Source organism: Choloepus didactylus, chromosome 14 (assembly GCF_015220235.1).
Source record: "Choloepus didactylus isolate mChoDid1 chromosome 14, mChoDid1.pri, whole genome shotgun sequence".
In the NCBI taxonomy this organism is placed as follows: domain Eukaryota; kingdom Metazoa; phylum Chordata; class Mammalia; order Pilosa; family Megalonychidae; genus Choloepus; species Choloepus didactylus.
This window is the reverse complement of record NC_051320.1, coordinates 96,025,539-96,052,782: the sequence shown is the minus strand read 5'-3', so window position 1 is coordinate 96,052,782 and position 27,244 is coordinate 96,025,539. Positions and strand designations below refer to the sequence as shown.

General features: G+C 52.1%; 1 protein-coding gene across 12 annotated transcripts in view; it reads right to left on the bottom strand.

The window, feature by feature from the left end:
- Positions 1–27,244, bottom strand: part of DENND3 (DENN domain containing 3) — a 77,770-nt gene that overhangs the window by 26,810 nt on the left and 23,716 nt on the right. For all 12 annotated transcript variants that reach the window (XR_005211737.1, XR_005211736.1, XM_037803616.1 and 9 more), the window contains exons 9-16: positions 23,706–23,861; positions 21,870–21,966; positions 19,205–19,308; positions 18,436–18,635; positions 16,345–16,866; positions 5,666–5,925; positions 3,813–3,983; positions 2,825–2,954 (exon numbers count right to left, since the gene is read on the bottom strand). Coding sequence is in view for 10 of the 12 variants with exons in the window: in XM_037803616.1 (XP_037659544.1) it covers positions 2,825–2,954; positions 3,813–3,983; positions 5,666–5,925; positions 16,345–16,866; positions 18,436–18,635; positions 19,205–19,308; positions 21,870–21,966; positions 23,706–23,861 (1,640 nt within the window). In the remaining 2 variants the exon portion in view is untranslated. The remainder of the gene's footprint in view (positions 1–2,824; positions 2,955–3,812; positions 3,984–5,665; positions 5,926–16,344; positions 16,867–18,435; positions 18,636–19,204; positions 19,309–21,869; positions 21,967–23,705; positions 23,862–27,244) is intronic.

The window sequence follows — 27,244 nt, the reverse complement described above, 5'->3', positions numbered from 1 at the left end:
TTCAGAGCCTTGCCTGTCACCTAATCACGCAGTCCCGGCAGCCTTCGGGGAGCTGTTCACCAGGTATGGCCAAGAACTTCTGTGACCTCATCTCTTTTACATCCCACAATTATCCTCATTTAAAAAAAAGAAGATGAAAACCCTGGAACGCACAGGTGCTAGGTGAGCCACTGCAGCTCGCACAATCAGCAGCTGGTCGACCAGGACCCCCGGGGGTCTGCCACCCTGCTCACCTGCCACATCCACCAACACCTCTTCACCTGCTGCTCTGGACTGTTGGATCTCATGTTGGCCTTTCATTTTGTATATTTTAGACTTTCCATCATGAATAAGACCATAGGCTAGTAACTTAAGCCAAGCATCATGTGCTGTGGAGCGTATCTTCACTTATTAAGCTTAACACGTAGGAAAACGTTTCTTGATTTATTATCAAGGAGCAGTAATTCGGGTGTGTTTTGTGACACTAACTCTAGACGGTCTCCTGCTGTAACGGAACAAGATGGGCACTAAGTGAGCTGAGCTGCCTTCAGTTGTATATTACTACGGTGGCTCTGTAAACCGTTTGCAGAGGAATTAGAAGGCTTTTCTATCAATTCTTGGCACAGATTAGGCGTGAGTTGGGAGTGATATAAACAGCTGAAGTGGAGTGTTTATTTGATTTTGTTCCTAATTAAGGAAAACAAAAAGATGGTGTAGTTTCTGATCCCAGGACTTCATGCCACCCTGGCAGGTTTCGTGGCGACGTGAGGCCCTGACCGTCGGACTGCGGCCTCCACTCACGGCCCCCCGAGAACACTAGGCAGGCGGTCTGGGGCCCGGAGGCTTCAGGGATCAGAGGCAGATGTCACAAAGCAGCAAACTGGGCCACAGTGAATAAACACACAACTGGGGTTCATTCTGTATAATTCCAGGACAACAGTTTTTAAAAACCACAGTCTTCCAGGTACATAGCCAAGAGAAATGAAAACACGAGAGCACACAGAGCTGCACACAAATGTCCACAGCAGCATTATTCTTAAGAGCCAAGAGGTAGGGACGACCCAAACACTCATCAGCTGATGGATGAACAAATAATGGATAAACAAATAAACAAACGACGGATAAACAGATAAACAAAACTGTGGTCTAGCCATGCTGTGAACTGTTACTTTTCAGTAATAAAAAGAAGCACTGGTGCATGCCACTGCCGCAACATGGAGGAATCTTGAAAACATTCTGCTAAATGGAAGACGCCACAAAGGACACATACAGTAGCATTCCATTTCTATGAAGTGCCCCAAACAGGCCAACCCACAGAGACAGAAAGTAGATTGGGGGGTGCCAGGGGCTGGGAGAGTTGGGGAGACGAGGGGGTGACTGCTAAAGGGAAAGGGGTTTCTCTTTGGGGTGATGAAAATGTTCTAAAATTGACTGTGGTGATGTTGCATAACTCTGTGAATACACTAAAAACCACTGACTGGTCCAATTCAAATAGGTGAACTGTATGATGTGTGAGTTAAAATAACACAGTGATAATACTGTGAGCCATTGATTGTATAGTCTGAATGGATTGTATGCAGTGTGGATACATCTCAGTAAGTTGCATTAAAAATAATAAAGTAGAAAAATAAAGAAAATTAGAAAATAAAGCACAAAACGGTACATACAAACAAAACTAGACGTCATTTTTTACAAATATCCTCACTTTGCTCTTTTGCATTTCATACATTAATTTTATATTGTTGGTTTAATTTGACAAATGTTAGTTGTGGTAGGTGTGTGTTAACAGAAAGAAGCATGCTGCAAAGGAGAGGCTGAGCCCACTTATAATTGTGCCTAAGAGTCTCCCCGAGTGCCTCCTTGTTGCTCAGATGTGGCCCTCTCTCTCTCTAACTGAGCCACCTCGGCAGGGGAACTCACTGCCCTCCCCCCTACGTGGGAACTGACTTCCAGGGGTGTAAATCTCCCTGGCAACGCAGGATATGACTCCCGGGGATGAATCTGGACCCAGCATCGTGGGATTGAGAACATCTTCTTGACCAAAAGCGGGAAGGAAAATGAGACGAAATAGTTTCAATGGCTAAGAGGTTTCAAATGGAGTCGAGAGGTCACTCTGGCGGACATTCTTACGCACTATATAGATGACACCTCTTAGATTTTGAAGTATTAGAATAGCTACAAGTAAATACTTGAAACTATCAAACTCCAACCCAGTAGCCTGGACTCCTGAAGATGATTGTATAACAATGTAGATTGCAAGTGGTGACAGTGTGATTGTGAAAACCTTGTGGATAGCACTCCCTTTAGTGTATGGATGGATGAGTAGAAAAATGGGGACAAAAACTAAATGAAAAATAGAGTGGGATGGAGGGAATGGAATGCTTTGGGTGTTCTTTTTTACTTTTATTTATTTATTTTTTTGGAGTAGAAAAGTGTTCAAAAGTTGATTCTGATGATGAATGCCAAACTATATGATGGTACTGTTAATAGCTGGTTGTACACCATGGATGACTGTAGGATATGTGAATATATCTCAATAAAACTGTATAAAAAAATAGCAACAAGCAGTCCTCTCTATATTCTCTACTTCTTTTATGCAAATCACAAGACAGGAGGTTTTAGGGATCATTTAAAAATTAAAACAAAATTTAAATAGAAGTAGCTAAAATAGCTGTATAAAGTGATTCTTACCCTTTGCTATTTTCTTGACTTGAAAAATCTCCCCCACCCCCAAAATACTGAGAAACTTGCAATCGGTTCTAAGGGATAAAACAAATGCCAACCCGATAAAACCACACGGGACCGTCAGGCCCATGCCGGCCTGCCGCGTGCCCGCTCCTCTTACTTTCGTTCTTCATCTTGTCAAAGTGTGATAACTTGGAGGCAGCGTAAATGGCGCCAGGTGACTGCAGCGTGCCCACCACCGCGTCCATCAGCAGCACGTTCGTCAGCGCCTGCTGCACGTACTGCGGGTCCTGGGAAGGAAGCGGTAACCGTGAGGCGCGGTGGTGTCCCGGAAAGGATCACTGGCAACGACGCGATTTCTCAGAACAACAGGAAGGGTTTAAATGAACGATACACTGAGATTCGATGTCACGTCATTTTGTCCCTCTACCCCAGTTAGGACACGTGTTGACTGTTTATACCAGGAGTCGGCAAACATGCTGTGTAAAGGACCAGGGGCCACATGGGCTCTGTCACAGCTACTCAATTCTGCCACTGTTGCCCCAAATTTACAATGTAAATCAATAGGTGTGACTGTGTTCCAATAAAACTTTATTGACAAAAACAGCCCACCGGGCCCCGGCCCTTTGCTTGACTACCCCAGTTTATGCTAAATAAAGGGAAAGATTTGCAGACAGTAAAATCAAATGGCTCATCCAAAAGTCATAGAAAGCTGGAATCTTGGGAAGCACCTGTTTGTACTTCCCGCCCCAAAACAGCCTTGCTCAGCATTCCCAGCCTCAACTCCTCCCTTTCCTGGACTTGTGCACACGGAAGGCAGCTCCCCGCCCCTGGACACCCGGGCCTGCCAGGGCACAGAGCCGATGCAGTGCACCTGCCATCCTCCTTCTCCCCGGGAGTCACCAGAACAGAAGGGGAAGCGAGAGGAGAAGGGGGCAGACGAGGGCCGTCCCTCAGCTCCACCACGCGGCGCCCAACGCCACGTCACACCACCGTCGAAGCCTTCTGGCTGGACCTGGCAAACTCGACTCACTCCCCTCGGGGCGACACCTGCATCCTGAGCCTGCCAGCCACGCACCTTAAGGACTCGGGTGCGGAGCTGAACCTTATCCACACTAAAAAAGCAAAAGCAGCTCCCGTTCCCAGACCTTGTGGTCGTCCGCCAGCTTCTTCCCAGCCCACATCTCCTTCACCATCAAGTGCCAGAGGTCACACTCCGTCTTCAGATTCGCCTCGAAGACTTCCTTTTTGGAGACCATTTTAATTTTTAAGGTGGGTATTCTCAGAAGGAGAAAAGCCACTGTGGTACTTCTGACTTCCTGTAGAGACAGAAAAAGAAGAGAAAGTTCGGTAAATTAACACACTCAAAAAACATTGGGATTAATGTGGTTGGAAGCTGTGTGTGCCCCAGGAGCGATCAGCTGGCCCATCCCTGTGGGTGTGGACACACTGTGGGTGGGCCTGGAGACTGGGTTACTTCAGTGAGGCTGCCCCACATGGTCTTAATCTTCTTACTGGAGTCCTTTATAAGAGGATAAGACAGAGAGGAGACACAAAAAAAGCCCCGGAGGAGCTGTGAGAGGAAGCCACCGAGGCCAGAAGCTGAAGCAAAGAACCCGAGGAAGAGGGGGGGAGCAGCAGACGCCGCCAGGCGCTTGGCCACGTGATGGGAGCTGAGGGTCTCCGGTAGCTGGAATTCACGGGGAAAGCGTCGCCTGATGATGCCCTGATTTGCACATTCCCACGGTCACAGAACTGTAAGTCTGTATATTAATAAACCAGCCCATTTCTGGTATGTTGCATTCCGTCAGCTTTAGCAAACTAAAACAGTGCAAGAAAGAGGTGACGGTGTATCTGAAACTGAAGAGCAGTTGTTCTAAAAACGACGACACTCCTTGTCAGCACGCTCCAAAGGCAGTGCCAAGAGAGCCGAAGGATCTCAGGCTCCAGAGGAAGAGATGGAAGGGGCCATGCCGGCTACTGTTCTACTATGGAGGGCGAAGAAAGGAAGATGGGGAAGGTTAGGGGGACCCCCACCCCGAGAGAGCCCGGGGGCAGCCCTCAGGGCTCACCAGAGCCGAGGCTGCTCAGGACGGAGGAGCGTGGCCCCCTCAGGGCACGCGGAGACCTGCAGCACCCAGAAGCCAGGGAGGCCGGGACCTGAGAGCAGGGCTGCCAGGTGGCCCCAGGTGTGCACGTGGACCCTGCGTCGGGCAGCACCCAGGTGAGGCCGGGTCCCAGCTGTCGGCATCAACAGACAGCCAGACAGGGGTTCTTCTGGTGTCTGAAAATGGCGCCTTCACATCCTCAACCAGCTGGGCAAAGCAGGTGTGCAAAGAACGATGGAAGGAACACAGGGACGGCCGGGATGCACTGCCCTGGCTCTCCACGGCTCTCAGCTGTGCTTTCACTGCTTTTCCGCTCCTATGAATATTCCATAGCTGACTATGAAAACCATTAACATACCAGGTGACTCTTAGCCCTCTCAGATTTGGGAAAATAAAAATAAACATAAGGTATAAGATGAGTCAGGATCAAAATCCAGATTTCCTCAGTGGGAGAAGGACAAACTTTAAAACCTAAGAGCATTTAAATTGCTGTAGAATAAACACACATGCTAGCCAGGAGCTGCCTGGAAAACAGGAGGCCCCGGCAGCTCGCAGCAGCTGACCACAGCAGCCCCTCAGAAAACACCTTCCGGATGAATTCATTCCAAGGATCCTCCTGTTTTCCCTCACAGGAAGCCCAGAGAAGGGACACGTCCACTTTGTCCGTTCCCAATGGCGAGTCAGTTACGTCAGAAACGCGATCACGGATAAACGTGGACGGGTGGACACTGGGCGTGCTGCACATTTTGCACATATCCATCTATTCAGAATCCACCGCGATCCTGCCCTGTGGGCCCCAGAGTTATCCCCACTTTACGGGTGAGGAAACTGAGGCCTGGAAGTTGGAGGAGCGCGGGGGGACCGGACTGGGCCCTGGCTCGGGCCCCTCTTACCTCTATGTTCCTGAAGGTGGAGATCTCCACGTAGCCGGGCCACCCCTCCGTCAGCAGGAACAGGCGCTTCTGCGTCATGGCGATCTTGCCGACGCCGCGGTTCGTCTTGACGGAGCGCGACAGCTTGTAGACGCATTCGTTTTTATCCAGGTGCTCCATCACTGACAGAGGCAGATTCACCTCCTGGGCCTCCGCTTCCGTTTCCTTCCAGCAGGTGTAGAAATCTTTGAATGTTTCCGGGTCAATCTGTTTCTGGTGTCCTTGGTTTTGGAAGAAGAAAAGAGATTTCTTAAGGCCATGTCCCCCAGGTGTGCTTCGAGAACTTCTGCGCTCCCTTAAGAAAGCACGTGCTGCTAGTGCCAGCGCCAGCACTTAGGTCTGTCGGGATCTAAAATGCCTCGGGCCCATCCCCCTCCCCTGCAGCCCTCTCGGGACCCCCAGGAGGGCTAGTCCCGGGGCGATGCTAACCCTGAACAAAGCAGGCCCCTGGCGGCACGCCTCGGCCACTGGGTCCAGCCCTGCCTGCAGCTGGCCCTACCTCGGCATCCTTCCGTTATGTCAGCAAGTAAGTTATCCTTTTCAACCAAGATCATCTTAACTCATACAACAACCTTTACAAACATCCAGTGGGCTCCAGAGTCAGAGGGAGACTGAGTCTGCAGTCCAGCCCCCTGGGGTTTAACGGCGGGACCTCGGATAGGCCATTGAGCAAATCTGTCTCCTTAGCTACAAAACAGAGACGCCGCCCTCCTGTCAACCCCCCCCCCGCCCCGTAAGCCCTGCCACCCCCTCAGCTCCCACTCCACGGTCGGGGAGCCTGCCCACCCTGACGCCATCACACAACCCCCCAGCCTGCTTCGCGCTGCACCCAGAATGACTTTTCTAAAATGCAAACTGGATCTGCTGCTCCCTTGTTCAAACACTTCCAGGCTCCTCGTCTACAGCAGGCCCCCGTGTCCCCTCCTCCTCTTCACACCCCGTGTTCCAGGCCTACAAATATGTCCCTGGAAGGTCAAGGTCATGTGACAACTGGACGATGTGATGGTGTCCAGTTGTTGGCCTGATGGTTACTGTGAGGGCACTTCATGGATGTAAATCGTCAGTTGACTGCATCTGCAGCCAACAAAGGAGACTGCCTGCAGCAATGAGAGGTCCCAGCCGGTCAGCAGAAAGCCATAAAGGAGGAACTGACCACTTCAGCAGAGAGAGAGAAGAATCCCCATCTCTACCGCAGGAGCCAGCTCCTCCTGGGGAATTCCTCAAAACCTTCACCAGAGTTCCCAGCTTGCAGCCTGCCCTATGGAATTAGGACTTGCCCATCCCCACAGCTGCTGAGCCAATTCCTAGAATAAAACTCATAATATATATATATTCTGTCAGTTCTGTTTCTCTGGAGAACCCCGACTAATGCAGTTCTTAAACAGGCCATGTTGTTACACCTCTGCACGCACTTGCACTGACTGCTCAAACCAGAAACCTCTTACGCATCCCTCGAGACCCAGGTAAACATGCCCACGTGCAGCCCTCCCTAACAAGGCCGTCACTCCTGGCCAGCGACCACTATGCTGGGCATGCACATCCATTACAGCGCTGCCGCTCTAGCACCTTCTCTACACCAAGACCCGTGCTAGCACACCCAACCAGGAACACATTTAATCCTCGTGTCCACCCTAGGAGGTGGGCGTGTACGAATCAGGACACAGGCATGGAGAAGAAAGCACCCTGCTGGCAGGCCAGAAAGTGGCAGAGCCCCAACCGGCTGGTGAGCTTGTGCCGCCTTCCCTGCCCGTCCTCAGGGGGCAGGGAGTGTGCCCTCGTCACCCCCAGCCAGGCCAGTGGCCAGGGTCTGAAACGGCCAAAGGGTAGCCAGCACCCCCGCTCGGCCACCTCGGCTCCGATCCCATCACACGGCGGCAACGGTGCCGGTCTCCCGGGGAATCTGCTGTCGCAGCCTCACGACCCTGGGGACAGCCGGGCGCCCCGGCAGCCGTGTGTAAGGGACGCCCTGACCAGCGCCAGGAGAGGACAGCTCCGACCCTTAGCTCTTCCTGACTGCGGGCGTTGCTGGAACTAGGGACTGAACAGAAACGTCAGACTTCATCAGGAATGCCCGTGGGAAGAGCTCCACCACGTGGCGGGATTCTGAATTAATTTTTTTCTCTGTCTTTTCTAATTTGTTTACGATGATTGTATATTATTTAAATATTTTTTTTTTAAATCAGCTCACTGGATTCAAACAAAAAAGAAGCACGATACTATGGGCATCACTACGTACAGCTGTATGATTTCTTTTAGACTTTTTTTTTAACTTAATAAAAAAATTTAAAAACAATAAAAGAACATTTCAAACAAAACAAAACAAAGGAATAAAAAACACAAATAATCTAAAATAACTGCACTGCTTCCAACATGTTCCTCCCTACCCCAGAAAATTAACAAACCATACCAAAACAAAGGAATAAGAAAAATAAATAACCTAAAATAACCATGTTGCTTCCAACATGTTCCTACCATATCCAAGAAAATTTACAAACCATAATCATTCCTGAGCATTCCCATAACATTAAGATTACCCTCAGGAGCTTATCTGTTCTTATTAGATTACCGTTCCCCTTTCACTAGTTGCTGTCTATCTCTAGGTCCCCTACATTCTACAAAATAAAACATTTATTTTACATTTTTCGCAGAGTTGACATTAGTGGTAACATACCATATCTCCCTGTTTGTGTTCTGGCTTATTTCGCTCAGTATTATGTCTTCAAGGTGTGTGCTGGTTTGAACGTATTATGTCCCCCAGAAAAAGCCATATTCTTCGATGCAATCTTGTGGGGCAGACATATTAGTGGGGATTAAATTGGAACGTTTTGGATTAGGTTGTTTCCATGGAGATGCGCCCCACCCAACTGTAGGTGATAACTCTGATGGATAATTTCCATGGAGGTGTGGCCCCGCCCATTCAGCGTGTGCCTTGGTTAGTTTACTGGACATTATAAGCTCAGACAGAAGGAGCGAGCTTGCTACAGCCAAGAGGGACACTTTGAAAAACACAGAGGAGCTGAGAGAGGAGCTGCAGTTTGAAGACGGCCATTGAAAGCAGACTCTTGCTCTGGAGAAGTTAAAAAAGGACAAATGCCCCAAGAGCAACTGACAGTGACATTTTGAAGAGGAGCTGCGGCCTAGAGAGGAATGTCCTGGGGAAAAACCATTTTGAAACCAGAACTTGGAGCAAACACAAGCCACGTGCCTTCCCAGCTAATAGAGGTTTTCCGGACGCCATTGGCCATCCTCCAGTGAAGGTACCCGATTGCTGATGTGTTACCTTGGACACTTTATGGCCTTAAGACTCTAACTGTGTAACCAAATAAACCCCCTTTATAAAAGCCAGTCCATTTCTGGTGTTTTGCATCCCGGCAGCATTAGCAAACTAGAACAAGGTTCATCATGTTGTCATGTTTCACGAGATCGTTCCTTCTGACTGCCGTGTAGTATTCCATCGTGTGTATATACCACATTTTATTTATCCACTCATCTGTTGAAGGACATTTGGGTTGTTTCCATCTCTTGGCAATTATGAATAATGCTGCTATGAACACTGGTGTGCAGATATCTGTTCGTGTCACTGCTTTCAGATATTCCAGGTATATACATGATTTTTAAGAACTAAGTCACTGAAGGAGACAAAGAACGAGGGTGTGCAGCTGCACCGGGGGGCAGGTCCTGGAAGCCCCTGGGTCCCTATGGGGGTCCCCTGTACTCAAGCTGCAAGGCCCGGCGAGCAGGCAGGGCCCCTCCTGGCCTCGTAAAATGGGTCCCCAGAGTTGCCTTCCGTTATGGAAACATTCATTGCAGCTGTGGCTTGGCCCCCACTTCCTCCGGGTTTAGAGGGGCTGGGTTTCAGTCAGGGTATTTGTTATTTCAGTCGCATCAAGCATTTGTTATTTTAATTGGACCTCAAGTTAAACAGGTGAGCAAGGAAAAGCCCAAGAAACAGGAAAACGAGCAGAAATGGGAGAAAATCTGCAAAGCAACTGCTTTAAAAAGTAAGACTCAAACAAGCCGGAGCCAAGGGGCCCGTCATCATCCAGGACCAACCCTGCCCGGTGTGAGAATTAGATTAAATTTAGCTTTCACACAGGACAGGTGTGCCTTGCAGGGTGGGGCAGTTAAGAAATTGGCAGAAGGTTAACAAGACAAACTGTAATCCACAGTCAGTCCCCCTGCTTATCCACCCACTATTCACAGTCAGTCCCCCCTGCTTATCTGCCCACTATCTACTATCCTTGCAAAGTGGAGACTCAGGGTAGAGGTTCCCAAAATAGCCTCATAACTTGTTACCAAACTAGCCCAGACTGGCTCTAAAGAGGCCTGGGCATAACCATTATAGTCAGAGTTGGAGATGTGTTCCAACCTTCCTAATGTTGCAAATTTGGGCAGGAAAGGTATTTCAAATGTTTCCAATTTGGTCCCCCAGCATGTTTCAAATTTGCTGGGCTAGTTAGGCTTGTCAAATACAATGTAACCTCTGGAGTATCCAGCCAATGGAGAAACAGGGGAGGGACTTGCGGTTAGGTGTAGGGAATAAATACTGCTGGGTCTATTGTTTTGGGCGCCAACCCCCACATTTGGTTGGGCCCATTCTTGCAAGACCGTGAATAAATTCTTTTCTTCTCCACAATCGGGTGAGCATTTATTCCTTTTTAGGAATAGTGCTTGTTTCTCACAATTTCTTAGGGGCTCGTCCGGGATCCGAAGCATCAAGGAGGACCCCCAGGGCAGAAGAAGGGAAGGTGCGCCCCGCCGTTTGAGCGGTCTTGGACTCTGTTGTTGGGAACCCACCTCTGACTGCTGGAGAGACCTGCGATCAGACGCTTAGGTCTGCCGATTGTGGACAAGAAAAGGGGAAGGGAAACGTGCCTCGCAGCCACCAGGTAACTCTGTGAACAGACCAGGATAAGAAAACGGGACTATTAAGTATTGCCTTGGTGGTCGGGACATTCTGCTGAGTCTGTGGCTGATCCTGAGGGAAAGACACCCAGACAAGACTCAGAATGGGGAATAGAGGCAGTCGGCCGGCCGGGGATAAAGGGAAGGGGATACCTGTAGTGTCCCCTGGGAACATTCCCCTGGACAGTCCACTGGGGAGGATGTTGAAACACTGGGCCAAAAGTGATCGGACCAAGGGAAAGGATAAAAAGAAATATTATTATGTTTAGACAAGAAAAGCATTTTGCCGCCCAATGTATTCTGGCCAAAATACGGGGCAGATGAGGAATGGCTTTGTGCCAACATTCTGTGTTATGTTAATAAAAAGAAACCTTTTTCCAAGGAGGAATCTGACTATGCCATGTGCTGGCTGCAGGGAAAAGAGACTAGTTTTTATCCCATGAAAGTTAAAAACCGAGATTCACTGAATCTTTAAAAACTAAAACCTGGGATCCTTTGTTAAGCTTTCCCCGCCGTATGTTTCCCCTCCCCCACTGGGGCAGGAACCGTTAAGCCCTGAAGATTCAATGGAGCCAAACCCCGCCCCTGGGGAAGGGGAGGGGCAGTCGGAGAGCCAATCGGTGCCGACTGCTCCACCAGTTACACCCACCCCCAGGTGAGAAAAAAATTGGAACAATGTAAAAAATGATACACAGGAGCTTCCGTTCCCAGAGGCTCCTGAGGAGAGGAGGGTGAGGCTGTATAAACCCGCTGAGTCTCTGTGCCCTCTCAGGGACGTGCCTCTTAGACCAGGGGAAATCGGTTATGTAAATGCCCCATTGACGAGCACAGAAGTAAGGAGGTTCAAGAAGGAAATGAAAGCATTAAACCACCCCCACATTTTGGGTAAGCGCCTGTTCTTGCAAGATCATGAATAAATTCTTTTCTTCTCCACAATTGGGTGAGCGTTTATTCCTTTTAGGAATAGTGCTTGTTTCTCACACCCGTGACAGAACCGGGACCACAGCCTGGCCTCACTGCAACGTGCACGGAGCCAATAGCAGGGCCTTCAGCAGTGTTCTCATCGGCCATTGAGTCTGCTGACCCCACCCTCGCTGCCCCCACCTGCTCACCCACAGGAGCCCGAGGCCGCCGGGGTGGTGGGTGCCCAGCTGCACAACCGCCCTTCCGGGCTCCCTGCAGCCGGGGCCATGTGGTGGGCTCCTGAGCCACGAGAGGTCAGCAGAAGGTGCTGCGTGGACTAGGAGGGGTAGATCCCTTCAAGGCAAGCGGGTACAGGAGCATCTCCTGAGGCAACAGGCCACAGAGGGACGGCAGCGAAGGGGAGAGGAGACAGGTGACACCGGTCCCCGACACACCGAGGAGCCCCCACGCATGGTCCGGGCGTCCCAAGCCGTAAGGACAGAACCCTGGTGGGTTGAGCCTCTGGACTTCAGGCCTTGCAGCCAGTGTGGCATTCGGGTCCTCGTGGAGACCACCCTGAAAGAAAGGGGCGGGGCCTCCTCCTGAGACTCTGAAGCCCCCTTATCCCCCTCACCACCTTTCCGGAGACCCCCAGGTGCTGGCACTCAGGGGCCTTCTGTGAGTCCCTCTGTCTCCCCTCGGACACACAAGCTCCCCCAGGACACGAGGCTGCTCCGGCTTCTCCACGACCCACCACTTCTGGGGCAAGGCAGGAGGCCCGAGAGACACTCGACGAGCACGTACTCCCCCGCGCCTGCCTGGAGAGAGGCTGCGCTCTTCTCGGGGAGAAGCCATCGTCCTTTCGTCCCTGTGTCCCCAACTACAGCTCACAGAGGTGGCCCACTGGCGCTCGGCCGCGCGGGACCTGGATCAGAGCAGCAGGCAGTTCACCGTTTCACCGCGTGGAACTACGTGTGGAGTCCCGGGTGAGCCAACACGGGCCGCCACGTCTGTCCCGCAGCGGCACACTGAGATAAAACGAGTGACAGCAACGTCCTCCAGTGTCCAGCAACTAGGAAGAGATATCTGCCATGCCTACGATCAGCAAAGGGTAAAGCTTCCAGAATTCATACAGAACTTCTTTAAATCAATAGGGAAGGGAACTGTCCCCACGCAAAAATAGGTAAAGCATATGGAAAGGCGGCGTCACGGAAAAAGAAGCCAGAGTGGCTAAGACGCATTTAAACCGATGCTTAGTGTGCCGGTTTGAATGTACTGTGTCCCCCAAATGCCATTATCTTTGTGGTCTTGTGGGACAGACGTTTTGGTGCTGGTTAGATTTGCTTGGAATGTGCCCCACCCAGCTGTGGGTGGTGACTTTGGTGGGATACTCCCATGGAGGTGTGACCCCACCCATTCAGGGTGGGCCTTGATCAGTGGAGCCATATAAAACATGCTGACTCAAAGAGACTGAACGGAGTGCAGCTGTGAGTGACGTTTTAGAGAAGAGCAAGCTTGCTAGAGAGGAGCGTCCTGGGAGAAAGCCATTTTGAAACCAGAACTTTGGAGCAGACGCCAGTCACGTGCTTTCCCAGCTAACAGAGGTTTTTCGGACACCATTTGCCATCCTCCAGTGAAGGTACCTGATTACTGATGTGTTACCTTGGACACTTTATGGCCTTAAGACTGTAACTGTGTAGCCAAATAAACCCCCTTTTTATAAAAGCCAATCCATCTCTGGTGTTTTGCATTCTCCAGCATTAGCAAACTAGAACAGATTTTGGTACCAGAGAAGTGAGGTGCTTTTGCTGCTGAGTCTGTAAATACCAAACATGTTGGAACGGCTTTTTAAATGGATAAGGGGAAGTTTCTGGAAGAATTGTGAGGAGCTTGATAGAAAAGGCCAAAACTGCTTTAAAGAGACTGTTTGTGGAAATATGGACTCTAAAGATACTTCTGATGAGGCCTTGAGCAGAAATGATGAATGTGTTGTTGCAAACTGGAAGAAAGGCGATCCTTGTTTTAAAGTGGCAGAGAATTTGACAAAATTGAGTCCTGGTGTCAGATTGAAGGAAGAATTTAAAAGTGACAACCTGGAATACTTAGCTGAGGAGATCTCCAGACTGCATGTGGAGGAGATACCCTGGCTTCTCCTTGCAGCTTATAGTAAAATGCGAGCAGAGAGAGATAAACTTAGAACTGAACTCTTGGATTCAAAGAGACCAGAAGCTGATCGCTTGGAAAATTGCGAGCTTCCAGGGGGTGGAATCCCAGAAGCTACAGCCCAATGTGAGGATGTAACCAAACATGGAACCCAGCCGCCATTTCAGTACAAGCCAAGATTGGAGATGGAATTATCCAGAAAGGATCTGTGGAAACTCCTATTGTCTGATGGCTTTGACCCCTGTGTGCTTCATGCAAAGCCAACAGAATTTTTGCGAGAACTTTATAGACAGAGCCACTGCCAGTCTGGACTGGAGGAGACAGACAAGGAACAAATTGCAGGAAAAATTTCTTCAAAGACAGAGCCATGGAGGTTGAGGTCTGGAGTCAAGAGGTCTCAGGCTGGGAGAGCGGAGCAGCCCACATGCATGGAAAGGGTGAGTTTGCCCCAGAGGTCGAGGGTGGGCATTCCACCTCGATGCTCTGGAAGAGTTTTGCCACCCGAGGTCCCAAAGAGGGTGGAGCACATTCCCAGGGAATTGGGGAGAGCCTGGCTGCCACCACACTGTTCTCAAGGGGTTGAGCATGTGCCCCGGAGATGGAAGGGAATCCGGGAGCTGCCCCGATATTTGAGAAGGGTGGGGCCGAGAAGGTGGTCTCCCCAATGTGTGGGTATGTTGGAGAACTCACCCAAGCGTTTGGAGAGGAAAGGGCTGCCGAAAAGGCCCTTGGGAAGGGTTAGGCTCCCGCTCTCTCAAGCCCCAAGTATGCAACGTTGTTCTATAAATGACTCTCAGACTTTGAAATCTAATGGAGTTTGTCCTGCAGGTTTTAGGAACTGTTTTGGTCCTGTTAACCCTGTTTTCTTTACTGTTTCTCCTTATGGCAATGGGAATGTTTATCCTGTGAATGTCCCTCCTTTGTATATTGGAAGCATATAACTTGTTCTAAATCCACAGATGCAAAGCTAAAGGAAAAGTATGCCTTAGGACTGACCACGCCTATATTTGATTTTGATGGGATTTTGTACTTAACTTTTGCTACTGAAATGGTTTAAGTTTTTGTGGTATTGTGGGATGAATGTATTTTGTATTTGGAAAGATAATGTCATTTTGGGGTCCAGGGGGTGGAATGTGCCGGTTTGAATGTACTGTGTCCCCCAAATGCCATTATCTTTGTGGTCTTGTGGGACAGACGTTTTGGTGCTGGTTAGATTTGCTTGGAATGTGCCCCACCCAGCTGTGGGTGGTGACTTTGGTGGGATACTCCCATGGAGGTGTGACCCCACCCATTCAGGGTGGGCCTTGATCAGTGGAGCCATATAAAACATGCTGACTCAAAGAGACTGAACGGAGTGCAGCTGTGAGTGACGTTTTAGAGAAGAGCAAGCTTGCTAGAGAGGAGCGTCCTGGGAGAAAGCCATTTTGAAACCAGAACTTTGGAGCAGACGCCAGCCACGTGCTTTCCCAGCTAACAGAGGTTTTTCGGACACCATTTGCCATCCTCCAGTGAAGGTACCTGATTACTGATGTGTTACCTTGGACACTTTATGGCCTTAAGACTGTAACTGTGTAGCCAAATAAACCCCCTTTTTATAAAAGCCAATCCATCTCTGGTGTTTTGCATTCTCCAGCATTAGCAAACTAAGACACTTAGTCACTAGGAACCAGGAAAGTGCTCATTAAAACAAAAGGGTGACACCATCTCACACCCTCGAGAGTGGCAAAGAATTGTTAAGACTGAGAATACAAAGTGCTGCCCGGGAGGTAGCAGACAGGTATCTCCCAGGTGAACAGCCCCTCAGGGACCAATGAGGCCAGATGCAGCCAAGTCGGGGTGCTGTGTCCCCAGACGCTGCCGCTGGGTCCATGGCCTGGAGAAACCCTGCACTTATGCTCCAGGAGGCACGTACAGTGACGCTCAGTGTGTCACTATCGGGAAAGGTGAAACCACCGGAGTCCACCCCATGGTGAAATGGACAAACATACTGTGCTCCCCTCATACAACAGGAACCGACAGCAATGGAAGTGAATAAACTAGAGCTACAGAGACCCACTGGATAAATTCTGGAAACATGATGTTGCATAAAATAGGGCAAAGTGACAAAGACAGTAGGGCAATCTACGCATCATTTAAAAACACAGAAAGACGACACGCCATTTGGACACATGCTCCTGTAGTGAGTGCGTCAAACCACAGTCGGGAAGAAGAGCTCAACGTGGGGAGGGGGCTCCCCGTGGTAGTGGGCTGGAAAGGGCTGGGAAGGGGACCGGGGGCTCAAATGAGTCTAGAAGCACAACAGCAGCTGCAGCAGACACAGGGCAACACAGCCGCCGTGAACCCTGGTGGCCGCACACTTGTCTCACACCTCTGTGCTTCTAGGTGTGTTTGAGATGTTTCAACTGAAGCTGAGATTCCGCATTGACAATGAACGGATCATTAGACCCTGGGCCCAGCGCCTTCCTCCCCTCCCCACCTCCACCAGCCCCAGAGAGCGCTGCGCAGGAGACAGGCAGGTGTGTGTGTGGCACAGGTGGAAAGACGGGCGAGGACCCCCGGGGGGTGGGCTGCTGTGCTCCGACAAGCCCGGTACCAGCACCCGGAGCCGTGGCCCCACTCCCTGCTGCCACCTTCCAAGAGCGTGCCTGGTCTGGGCCTGCTGCCCTTACCTACAGTCAACGCCTCAAACAGCCGGGTGATGATGTGGGCGTCCGTCACGATCCCGGACTCCTGGATCCTCCTCACAAAGTCGTCCAGCTGCATGTGCTTCCTGGGCAGCTCGAAGTTCTTCACGTGGTCATCGGCCTTCGTGGCCTCCCTGGGCTTGTCCACGACCTCGCTGATCAGCCGCCGCAGCTCGGGCATCCTCTCGGCCTGGGCGCGCTCGGGGCCCGACAGGGCCTCCACCGTCCTCTTGACGAGGTCGGTGGGGAAAATCCGGACGTCCGTCTTGTACAGGTTTTGGAAATCCGAGAGGGCGCTGAGCAGCTTCCCCTGCATCAGGTGGACGAGCCCTCGGAGGTAGACATATCGCGCCAGCAGCACGGAGTTGTCGGGAGCCAGGAAGTCCATGGCTCTGCTCAGGAGGCTGACGAAGTCGTCGTAGTACGCGTGGACGCACTGGCCCACCAGGGGAAAGTGGACCTCTGGAATCTTGAACGTCCACACCGATCTCGGGGCCACGTCCAGAACTAGGGGAGTACGGGGAAGTAAGCAGCGGTCAGCACATCTTGGCAAGAAACACGTGTCCCGTCACACCAGTCAGGGGCGGGGTCCCCGAGCACCCACCCCACAAAGGCGCCCACACCCCGGGCTGAACGCAAGGCCTTCGTTTCTCTCCCACAGCACCTGGCAACAGCCAGAGCTACCGGGCATGAAACAGCTTATTTGATTTATTTTTTTTAAATCGGAGTGCTTGGTCCTGAGGCTTTATCTGAGACTAAGTAATGACACGGCCAGGACACAAAGCCCGTGACAAGCATCGTTTCCTTTATCCTAAGGACATCCCGGCGAGGCGGGTAGTATTACAATTCCCCCCACAGATGTGGAAACCGAGGCTCCCCAGGGCGGGTCGCTTGTCTCAGGTACGTGCTGCTAAGAATCTAAGCCGGGGATCTAAAGGTTCAGCCAGTGTTACCTACGGGCCTCCCTGCTGCTGAGCGCCCGGCACCCGGGGTTTTCTCCGCCCAGCAGCTCCACTGGGCTGGGAGACCAAAGACCAGAGGCCAGTGCGCAGGGGGCTCTCACCCAGGGGGCGGGAGGTGGAGGGAGAGGCGGGGAGCAGGGGAGCCAGAGGGCAGGCGGGGCGGGGGGGCAAAGCACATGCCAGAGCCGAGTGAGCGCACGCAGGTGTCACCCACGGGAGGGGACAGCAAGCCCAGAGACCAAGAGCCTGCCCAGGTCACAGGGCCAGAAAGCAGCTGCAGAGGGGGTTCAAACCCAGCACCCGCCTCCAGAACCGTCTCTGAGCTCCGATGCTCAGTGCTTCGAGTCTGGAAGCTACATTTTGGCCCCAGCCCTGGCCAGCCTGCAGCCCCCTGGGGGTGGGAAGCCTTAGGCCTTCTCCTTCCTGCAGTTCTTGGGCACCGACCCCAGGGGCACGCTCGGCCCTGCAGCCTCGGCCCGAGAGGGTGGCCACCAGGGGCCGTGCTCCCCCGCCCTCACAGCCTGAGCGGACAGCTGGACGCAGTCCCTCCTGCTCTCAGGGACACAGAGCAGGGACGGACTCAGCAGACGTGCCCACAGCCGTTTTCCTCTGGAGGAAGTGCCATGCTGTCTCACACAGCTCAGGCCGGTCCCGCTGCCCCTTGCCAGGAACCAGCCCCCAGAGCCAGGGCAGCGGCTGCTCGGCTCGTCCGCTCCGTCCATTGCGTCTCTGCTGAAACGTCACCCTCCCTAACGCAGGGCCCCTCGCCGCCCTCCCTCTGCTCAGGGGCTCGTGGTTATCCACCTCCTTGTCCGGGGAGTCAGGGTCAGGGGCTCTGGGCTCCTCTGTGCCCCAGTGTCTAGGAGCGCCTTCACTGTACAACTCATGAAACACTGGAATGTGTGCACGTGTGAAAGTCACCAAACCCCGACAGCTGTCATCTTCAGCAAGATTCGGTGACAGAAAACACGGCAAGACAATTTTCTACAATCAACACGTTTTGCACAATAAATATTCTAAAAATGTTTCCAAAAAATCCTTGGGGTTTCTCTCGGTGGCACCTGATGTCGGGGTGTGCGGTGAGAAGCACCCCCAAGCCGGGCCAGTGACTGACCTGCTCTGCTGCTGGGGGCGTCCGAGGGGTCGAAGTTCCGAAGCGACGCGTTCCTGGGCGGTGGCTCGAGAACCACGATGTCCCGCAGGTTCGGCATGCTGACCACCATCCGCCGGTGGCCCGCGTGCAGCGGGGTCGACTTCCGCGAGGCCATCTTCTCCACCGTTGGTCTCCTTGGACTTGCAAACATGCCGTTGAGCCTGGGGTGGAGGAAAGCAACACCGTTCGTGGAGGACGTAGCAACGATCAGAGAGGAAGCCTCGGCCAAGCAGTTCCCCAGCGGAGTGGCCACTATCCCGTATTCTCACGCACAGGTGGGAAACAGAATGGTGGAAAGACGTCTGATTTAACAGTGAAGAACAGACCATCCCTCCTGAATAGTCCACAATATTAGAAATAAACGTGAGTATTCTATATAGCGGACGCACATCTGAGGGGTTCGGAAAAGGCCCTGGCAGAGGCGGGGAACAAAACACACTCGGAGGCCGGGTAAGAACTGGGAAAGAGAGAGGAGAGGTGGGGAGGGGGCAGCATGAGCCAGGGGTGTGAGGTTTGCACACACGGGGAAGACGCCAACATGGGGTACCTTCAAAGTGTAACCCCAAGAGAAAAAAATATGCAGAGAGAAGCCTGACTGCCTGTCACCCAACTCGTGAGTTTACAAATGTGAGACTTTTCCAGCTGAATGTATCGTAACATCCTGTTCATATCAAACGTTACTCGTGCGTCTGGTGCCGATGGCTGTGCCCCCAGACGTGTGATGCGGTACCTGTCCTCCTCGGACTGCGTGCGCAGCTCCATCTGAGCGAAGGCGTCCAGCTTTCTGCTGAGCCGGGCTTTCAGAAAGGAATGAAACATGTAGGTGTCCAGGACCTGGGACAAACGGAAGACGCAGGTCACCGTCCAGCCCTTTCACCCCTCACGTCCGCACAGCGTCTGCAGCAGGGTCTCCCCAGGCATTTCTTCAATGACTGACCTGGAACTCTTACCTCCACTGGGCTCCGCCGGACAAAGGTCCTAAAAACAGATCCCTTTCTTAACTGCTTACTGAGATAATGATAAACCTCCTGAGATGATTCTTCATTTCCTCACCACCCATCTGGGTGAACGACCCTCTTGTGCAGGCGACAGCCCAGCACCCAGCGCTGTGTCCCTGCCGGGGCTCTGCTTCAGGAAGGCAGGGGCCACCCCAGCCCCGAGCCCTCGCCCACCAGCTCTCACCCTCACCCACCTGCCCCCTGGGTTCCATCTCCTCCTCTAAGGGGCTTTCGTTTCCCACTTGCTACCCAGAGGCTGCCAGCTTCTCCTTTTAAAAGATGAATGCCCAGCAGTGCGGGCCTCCATCTGGGCCCTGAGAGCTGCTCTGGTGGGCACACAGAGAGGAGGTCTGTTCATCCCGGGCTGGGGAAGGAGGAGCAAATGCCCACCTCCAAGGGGGACCCACAGGAAAAATCTGGTATGGAAACGCCCAGTGGGGAAATGAAGAGCAGGAGCAGGCTGTCAGCCCCGGGCCTCGGCCGAGGCGTCCACGACAAGTGGGGAGGCTGGGAGGGGGGACTGCTGACCACCTGCCGCAGTGCAGGGGCTGCCCGGAGGGGTGCTCAGGGAGGGGGCGCTAGGTGAGAGGACACAGGGGAGCCCTGGGCCTGCCTCCGACCGCTCACTGGGCTCTGGGGTCCCCGGGGCCCCTCTGCTGCCCTCAGCGCCTCGGGGTACCCCTGGTGGCCATGGTCCCTGTCCGCTGGCCCACGCTGCCCCTGTGTCGGGCACACTGGATCCCAAAGCAGCCCTCGCTTCTACCCCTTAGGAACACCAGTAAGCTTTCATGGAACATACACGCACAGGGAAAAAAATCCAGAAGGATATAAAGCAAAGTTCAGATGTTAAAAATAAAAGTGGAGGGAGGGAGGAAACAGGAGGACAGGGTTGGTCGTGGCTGAAACCGGGTGACGGTGCAAGAGGGTCATTTCACAGCTCTTTGAAATTCCCATAATCAAAAGTTTTTTAGAACTGCCTATCTCCCTGCAGTGAGGTTACATGTAATTATTTTTTTATTTTTCCTCTTTATTGTGTTTTCTCATTATTCCAAAGTGAATAGATACTATCATCCTCAGATAATACATTAAATAATTAAAAAAAAAAAAAAGTAAAAGAAGTTTGCATTCAGCTTGGAAAGCAGTGAGGCACTTAACTAAATTTGGGGAAGAAATGTGAAAGGATGAGTTTTTTAAACCTCTGATATGCCAGCCCCGGGGAGGCCCTAAGTGGGCCCAGGTGAGCAGCCCACTCCCCTCCTGGAGCTCTCGGCCTACAGGGGAGACCACCTGGGGGGTGGCCAGGCCTCCCGAGGAGGTGCAGGGGGTGAGCCCCCACATATGAGAGCAGCGCCCGCCCCTTTCCCACACCCCTCTGCAGCCTCCGAGACGGTCCACGTCCTCCAAGCCCTCATGCTTGCCTCAGATTCCCCGTCCCTAAATCCTTGCTCCTGACCCCACCCCAAGCCCCCCACCTCCCTTGACGCATCTGCTCGGGGTACCCCTGGACTCCTGTGCTTCCCAGCATCCTGTGCACTCCCTCCCCTGCTCCCAGCCTCCTGGGGGGCAGCCCGGCTCCTTCCCCACATCTATGCCTTAAAATGCCATTTACAGTGCCACGACTCCCAAGAGCCTGTCCCCAGGCCCATCCCTGCCCAGGCTCCAGAGCAAGCCCCTCCAGCCAGCCGCCACATGGCCCATGAGCAGGGGGCCAAGGGCTGCTCTCGATCCACCCTACAGGTGTAAAAGCGACCCCCATGGGATCGAGAGGATCTGCATGTAGCTTCACTGCCCGTCAGAAGGAAGCCCTCAAGTATCTTTTTTTCAGAATAGCTAAAATCTGAAAACAACCCATGAGCAGAAAATGTGTGCGACATCCAGACAACCAATGAGGAGCAGGTGCCGATCGCCACATGGCTCAAGCCCATCATGAGCCCGGCGAGGGTGGGGGTGGACTTGGGATGGGGGCTGTGTAACTCCACTGGCAGGAGCACCCCGAGAGATGTCAGCCAGGCGACCAAGCGCACCTCAGGGCTCGCGGGCCCTGGGAAGGGGCCCAGGGACCATGGGGTTCAATGGAAACTCTACTGAGATGGGAGAAATGGTTACACAGGCACAGACAACTGTCCAATCCTTCCAACCACACACTCAGAGTGGGCGCATTTTACTGTCTATAAATCGCACTTCAAAAAGCTGGTCAACAATCAGAGACAGCCCATGTTCAGGAGGAACCAAGCTCAAACAAACTTTCTGGAAAAGCTAATAACACTTCACAAAATGTTAACCGAAGCTGAAAAACGCTTACTTTGAAAAATGTTCTGAATTCAGAAAAGTATAAAGGATCAAAATACACACCCCCAAAGTACACACACATACACACACACACCCCACACCTCTTACCTGTTTATAAAACTGCTGGTCCCCTGGGGCTCTGGTTTTGAGAAACTCCTCACTATTAAATACTCTGTGCTCGTAATTTAAGTGATTCTTCACTTCCCTAACAAAGAGGAAGAGAGTCTAAGCATTGAAGTATTTTTAAATACACAAAAACATATCACCACTACTAGCAGAAAAACAGTGACAAGAAATACACACTCTGAAAAACTCGGTTCTTCAGAAGGATTATTCTGACCTCCAAAATGCTGGGCTTAAGAGCATTTTGAGGTCAAGCTGTTTCATTTCTTTAGAGTAACTTTTCCCCCCAACTAGCAGGAACCTCCAGGGAGGGAGCTCTTCTTGTCATCCCTTCTCTAAGCCCCCTGGTTCTCTTTACAAATTAAGAGGCAATAATTGTTCATTCAAATAAAACTGGGTTCGGTGGGGTCACGGGGAGAGTAACTGGGCAGCAGCCGGCCTGTCCGAGCGCTGACCCCAACCACCAGGCTCACCCAGCCCAGCCATCTGCCTCTGTGTACCCCAATTCCCCGTCTGTAAAACCCAGGGACTGTAGCGTGTGCTCTCCAAGATCTAAAGTCATGTCTACAACCAGAACCAAGACCTCACAGGGCAAACTTGGTTTCCTCCCATCTGTCTGGAAAAGAATTGCTTCAGGGAGGGGAAATAACATTTTATCATCAGCAATCATATTTTCAGCTTTTTAAAATCAACTCCTTGAGCTTGCAAAGTGTTACAAAACCCAGTTCATGAAAAATTTCTTCTTCAAACTGCAAAAGGAAAACACAACTTACACAAATTATACTGCTTTGAGCAGAGATAGAACCGATCTATAACATACCATCCCAATTTTTCCTAAGAGGTTATATGCTTTTATAAATAAATGCATCGAAAGAATAAGGCCATTAAAATTTCAGTTTTGAAATCATCCCATCAAGTATCATCAGCTCAGCCAGCTCTGCTCTAGGACCCTCCAAAGTGGAACTTCCCTGCAGAAAGGATGACACCTGGCCACGGGGCTGTCTCCTTTAGGTACTGGACTCAGAGAGAAGACAGCAGGAGTAGAGAGAGAGGGCTGGAAGGCAAAGACAAGGAGAGCTGGAGGAAAGAAAAGGCCTAAACGCTTTTTTCACCAACATGAGATTAGAGCTAAAAATTATTTATTCACAAAGTTATAATTTTAGGCATGTATGTACCAAACATTCCTTAAATGACTACACATTTAGGCCAGAAATAGCAACTTACATAGTCCCTGTATATATTACACTAAAATAAACACACAGTACTATTCTTTTCACCAATTCTAGCTCCAATGCTCTGTAAGCAATAGATCCCTGACAAATATCACTCGGGGAATGAGGAGAAAGAGGAAAACTTTCTAACACTGACGAATCCTGAGCACGCGCCGTCCTGCCGGCTCTGGGTCGGGTGGGCTTTGTGATCAGTTTATGAGCCCTGTCGAGACAAGCCGCCTGACCCTCCCCGTGGACTGACCCTTGCCCCCGCTGCCAGCACACCCAGCATGGACAAGCTCGTCTTGGGTATCTGTCCCCAGGTAAGCTTGTCAGGCCCTGCTCTGAGCGGTCCAGCCCTGGATGATAATTAGCAAGGGAGAATGTGGGGTTAGGAAGGAGCAATGCAGGTTCAGAATGGAAAAACAAACTCCAAATAAACCTGCTAATACCTAATAATCCCAAGAAAAGGTCTGGCAGAGGCAGGGGGTACCCTCCCTTCCTTCCACCTGGATGGCAACGGCCTAAACTTCGGGAGCTCTGCAGTCACCAGATCACTGCGAGCTGGGAGCTTAGCCACTGCGGGCACCCAGAGGGTTTCCAAGCACACCTGAAGATGCTGACGAGCAGCTGCAGCGCGATCTGCTGTATCTGGCAGTTGAGCCTCTGCTGCCAGGCCCGTGTGCGCTCCCGCCCCTCCTGCAGATCTGTGCTGGAGCCCAGGTGAACCAGCTCCAGCTCCTGATGCAGCTGCAGGCCCTGGATCCTGGAAAGAAGCGGAAGCAGCATGCACGTCACTACGGGACGGGAGGAGGATGCTTGTGCGCTTGGGTGGCTTCACACTTTTAGAACGCTCCGAATACCTCTTGATAAATTGGAGAGGGCAATCATTAAAAACACATCAACTGGAACGGTTTGTTCACCCCAAACATAAACAGGTTGCTGATGCAGAAGTCAAGAAGGCCATGAGTTTGGACCATGCACACTTTGACTCAAGCTAAGGCACCTGCCCCCCTTTGCACTTCCTGGCTTGGGCATGAGCCACCTTCCAGGGACGGACAAGGGGTTTCTAGTTCAGGCTGCCCCTTGACTGGCTGGTCAGAGGCTGCCCAGGAAGGGTGATAATGGCTCTTCCGGAAGCTTCCCAGCGCAGCCCCTCTGCACCCTGCACAAATGCTGTGTGTGGCAGCTCTCGGCCTGCCAGGGCACAGGTGCTTACTCTTCTGGAGGTTCTCAGGGACAAGGACTCGGTCACCTCGGCAAACCCTGAGCTGGTGGCATTACACACGGCCCTGCCCTTCCCAACACAGCCCAAGTCTGCTCTTCTAGATGGGACTACGGAAATCAATGAGCCACTCAGTGGTTTTAAAAATTCAAAATAAATATGATCAAACACTTCACAAATATTAACTGAGCACCTCCCATGTGCCAGCACCACTCTGGGGGCTGGGGTGAGCTGTGCACACAAAGCTCCCCCTGCGTGGAGCTTCCACATAAGGCAGACACAGAAAGGCAGATGAACAAAGCCCAAAATATGAGGCAATGGGGAGGCTAGGCAGAGAATCCAAATAGAGAGATGGGCTAGAAAATGGTTAGACTGGGTGGCTGCAGGAGATCTCTCCAAGGAGACCAGTGTGAACCTGAAATGTGAAATCCAGACGCAAACGGCCACGCACAGGTAGTGGGGACAGCCGGGGGGCTTGCAGGGTTCAGTGGATGATGGGGTTGGGGAGATCATGTCCGAGGGTCCAGGCGAGCTGGGCAGGCCAGGGGTGGCCTCTAGCTTTCCTCCAAGGGGAAAGGCCAGCCCTAGGTGACCCTGAGTGGGCAGCTGCCTGGGGGACAGTGAGTCACTGCAGGGCACTGCACACCAGACAGCAGACAGAGTATGGCAGGGAAAGAAACTTCGATGGCCTTTCTGCGTCAAAAATATGTGATAAGCTGCAGGCGGCAGCATTTTCTCTTCCTATTTCTTCCAGCACAGGGGCAACCTGATCCAAAGAAGGCTGCCACATCCCGCTTTGAATCTGTCCTTCCCTCTCACCCAGGCCCTCAGCCCACCCAGCCCAGAGCCGGCCACCGGGCCCGGGGCAGCTGGGGTCCCTGTCCCTGCCCGGCAGAGGGAGGGAGGGCGTGGCAAACACACACGTCTCATCAACGCGACAAGGATGGCAGGGCTTGGGGGGCAACTCAGGAGCCAGGGCACCTCGGGGGGAGCTGTCCCTGCCGGCGGAAGCCAGCTGCGGACACGCACACTTCACAGCTCCACGAGGGCGCCGGCCCCCACAGCTGGAGCGGGAACTTAGAGATCTTTCTCAGGCACCCCACAAGCTGCACACGGGGTATCTTACATTTACGAACTACTCCAAAACCGTAGGAGACACCATACTCCACACATCCATTTTAGGGGCTCCGGAAAAGCTGGAATCCAGTCTTTGCACTATGTGCGTTGACATTACAGAATTCTAACAGTGACATGAGGGCAGAGATGAGAATCCCATCTTTCCGGAAAGGCTCCAACAAGGTAAGCCCTGGAGAAAGCCAGAGCCACCGAGAGCCGGAGCCACCGTAAGCTGGAGCCACCGAAAGCCAGAGCCACCTGTGATGGCTGGGGTCATGTGTCAGCTTGGCCAGGTGATGGTGTCCAGGTGTCTGGTCAAGCAAGCACTGGCCCAACCGTCACTGCAAGGACATTTGTGGCTGGTTTATTAAATCAGTCAATTGACTGCATCTGTGGCTAATTACATCAATAATGGGTGTGTCTTCCTCAATTAGAGAATTCAACCAGTTGGATTTAATCCAATCAGTTGAAGACTTTTAAGGGAGAAGAGAGAGAACTTTCACTTCGTCAGCCAGCCAGCCTCTCCTGGGAAATTCATGGAAGATCTTCATTGGAGTAGTCAGCTCGCTGCCTGCCCTACAGAATTTGGACTCATGCGTATGGAATTTGGACTTGTGCATCCCCACGGTGCATGAGATACTTTTATAAAATCTCATATTTACAGATATCTCCTGTTGGTTCTGTTCCTGTAGAGAACCCTGACTAATACACTGCCCAAAGCTGGAGCCACTGAAAGCCAGCAGATGCCAGTTTTAGCCTGTCACACTCTGGAATTCAGGGGAAAAGCTGCTTTTGCTTATCAGAAAGTAAACAAAACAATTAGGAATGTGGGGTATGCCTTTTAAGTTCAGGCAGAGACGGCCTCCTGAGCAGGAGCCACCCTGTCTGCCGTGAGGGGGAGGCCCTTGTGGATTCCACGTTCCTACAGCAAACAGGGAAAGCAAACATTCCATCTAAACTCTTGCCATATTTTGGCTTTTGTGCCTTTTAAATGTTTTTATGCTGGAAGGAGCAATAAATCCTAAAGGCAGCGCACCTACAGCATCTGCAGAATCCCTCTCAGCAGAAGGAATACTCTATTCCAAAGAAAGACCGAGAAGACCGAGAAAACCGCAAGCAAAGGGACAAGAGAGCAACCGCCTCATTCTTCCCACTGCTCCCAGGCTTTGGCTTTTTCCCTCATCTGACCTCCCAAAAAACCAAAGTCAAAAAGAAGGTCATCGCCGAACATAATGCAAACTGCATCGAAGGCTCTGCCGGGAATACGCACCATCGGAACCATCTGCAAGGGAGCCCAAAAGCAGCCCGGCTTGAGGCCTGAAAAGCAGAATCTCTTCTGCTGCCAGTTAGTTACATCCTAAAGGAGGAAAATGTGCTCCACAGAGCAAGCCGGGGGCGTCTGGGAAGACCCCGCCAGCCCAAGCCCTGTGAGCTGCACCCCAATGGCCACGCCCAGGGCGGCAGGCCCCCAGCTCCCACCTCGTCAGCACTCACGCTTTCCTCCACTCTCCCCGGAAGTCAGTCCCCACCGAGCCTCTCCCTCAACACCGCCATGACGGGGGCCATAGGGCCCGCAAAGCCTACCATGGTCACTGTCTGCCCTTGTTGGAGGTATGGGCCTGCTGCAGGCCGAGTCACGGGCCCCGGTGTGACCTGCTCTCGGCCTGCACCCGCTCTCCTGGGGTGGAGCCCATCGTGAGCAGAGCCTGGAGCTGCTGCCTTTAGTCAGGGTGTGGCCCACTGGAGAAGGGGTTCCTGACCCGGATCACGGGAGGCTTTGGAAAGAGAACCAAGGGCTCAGAGACACC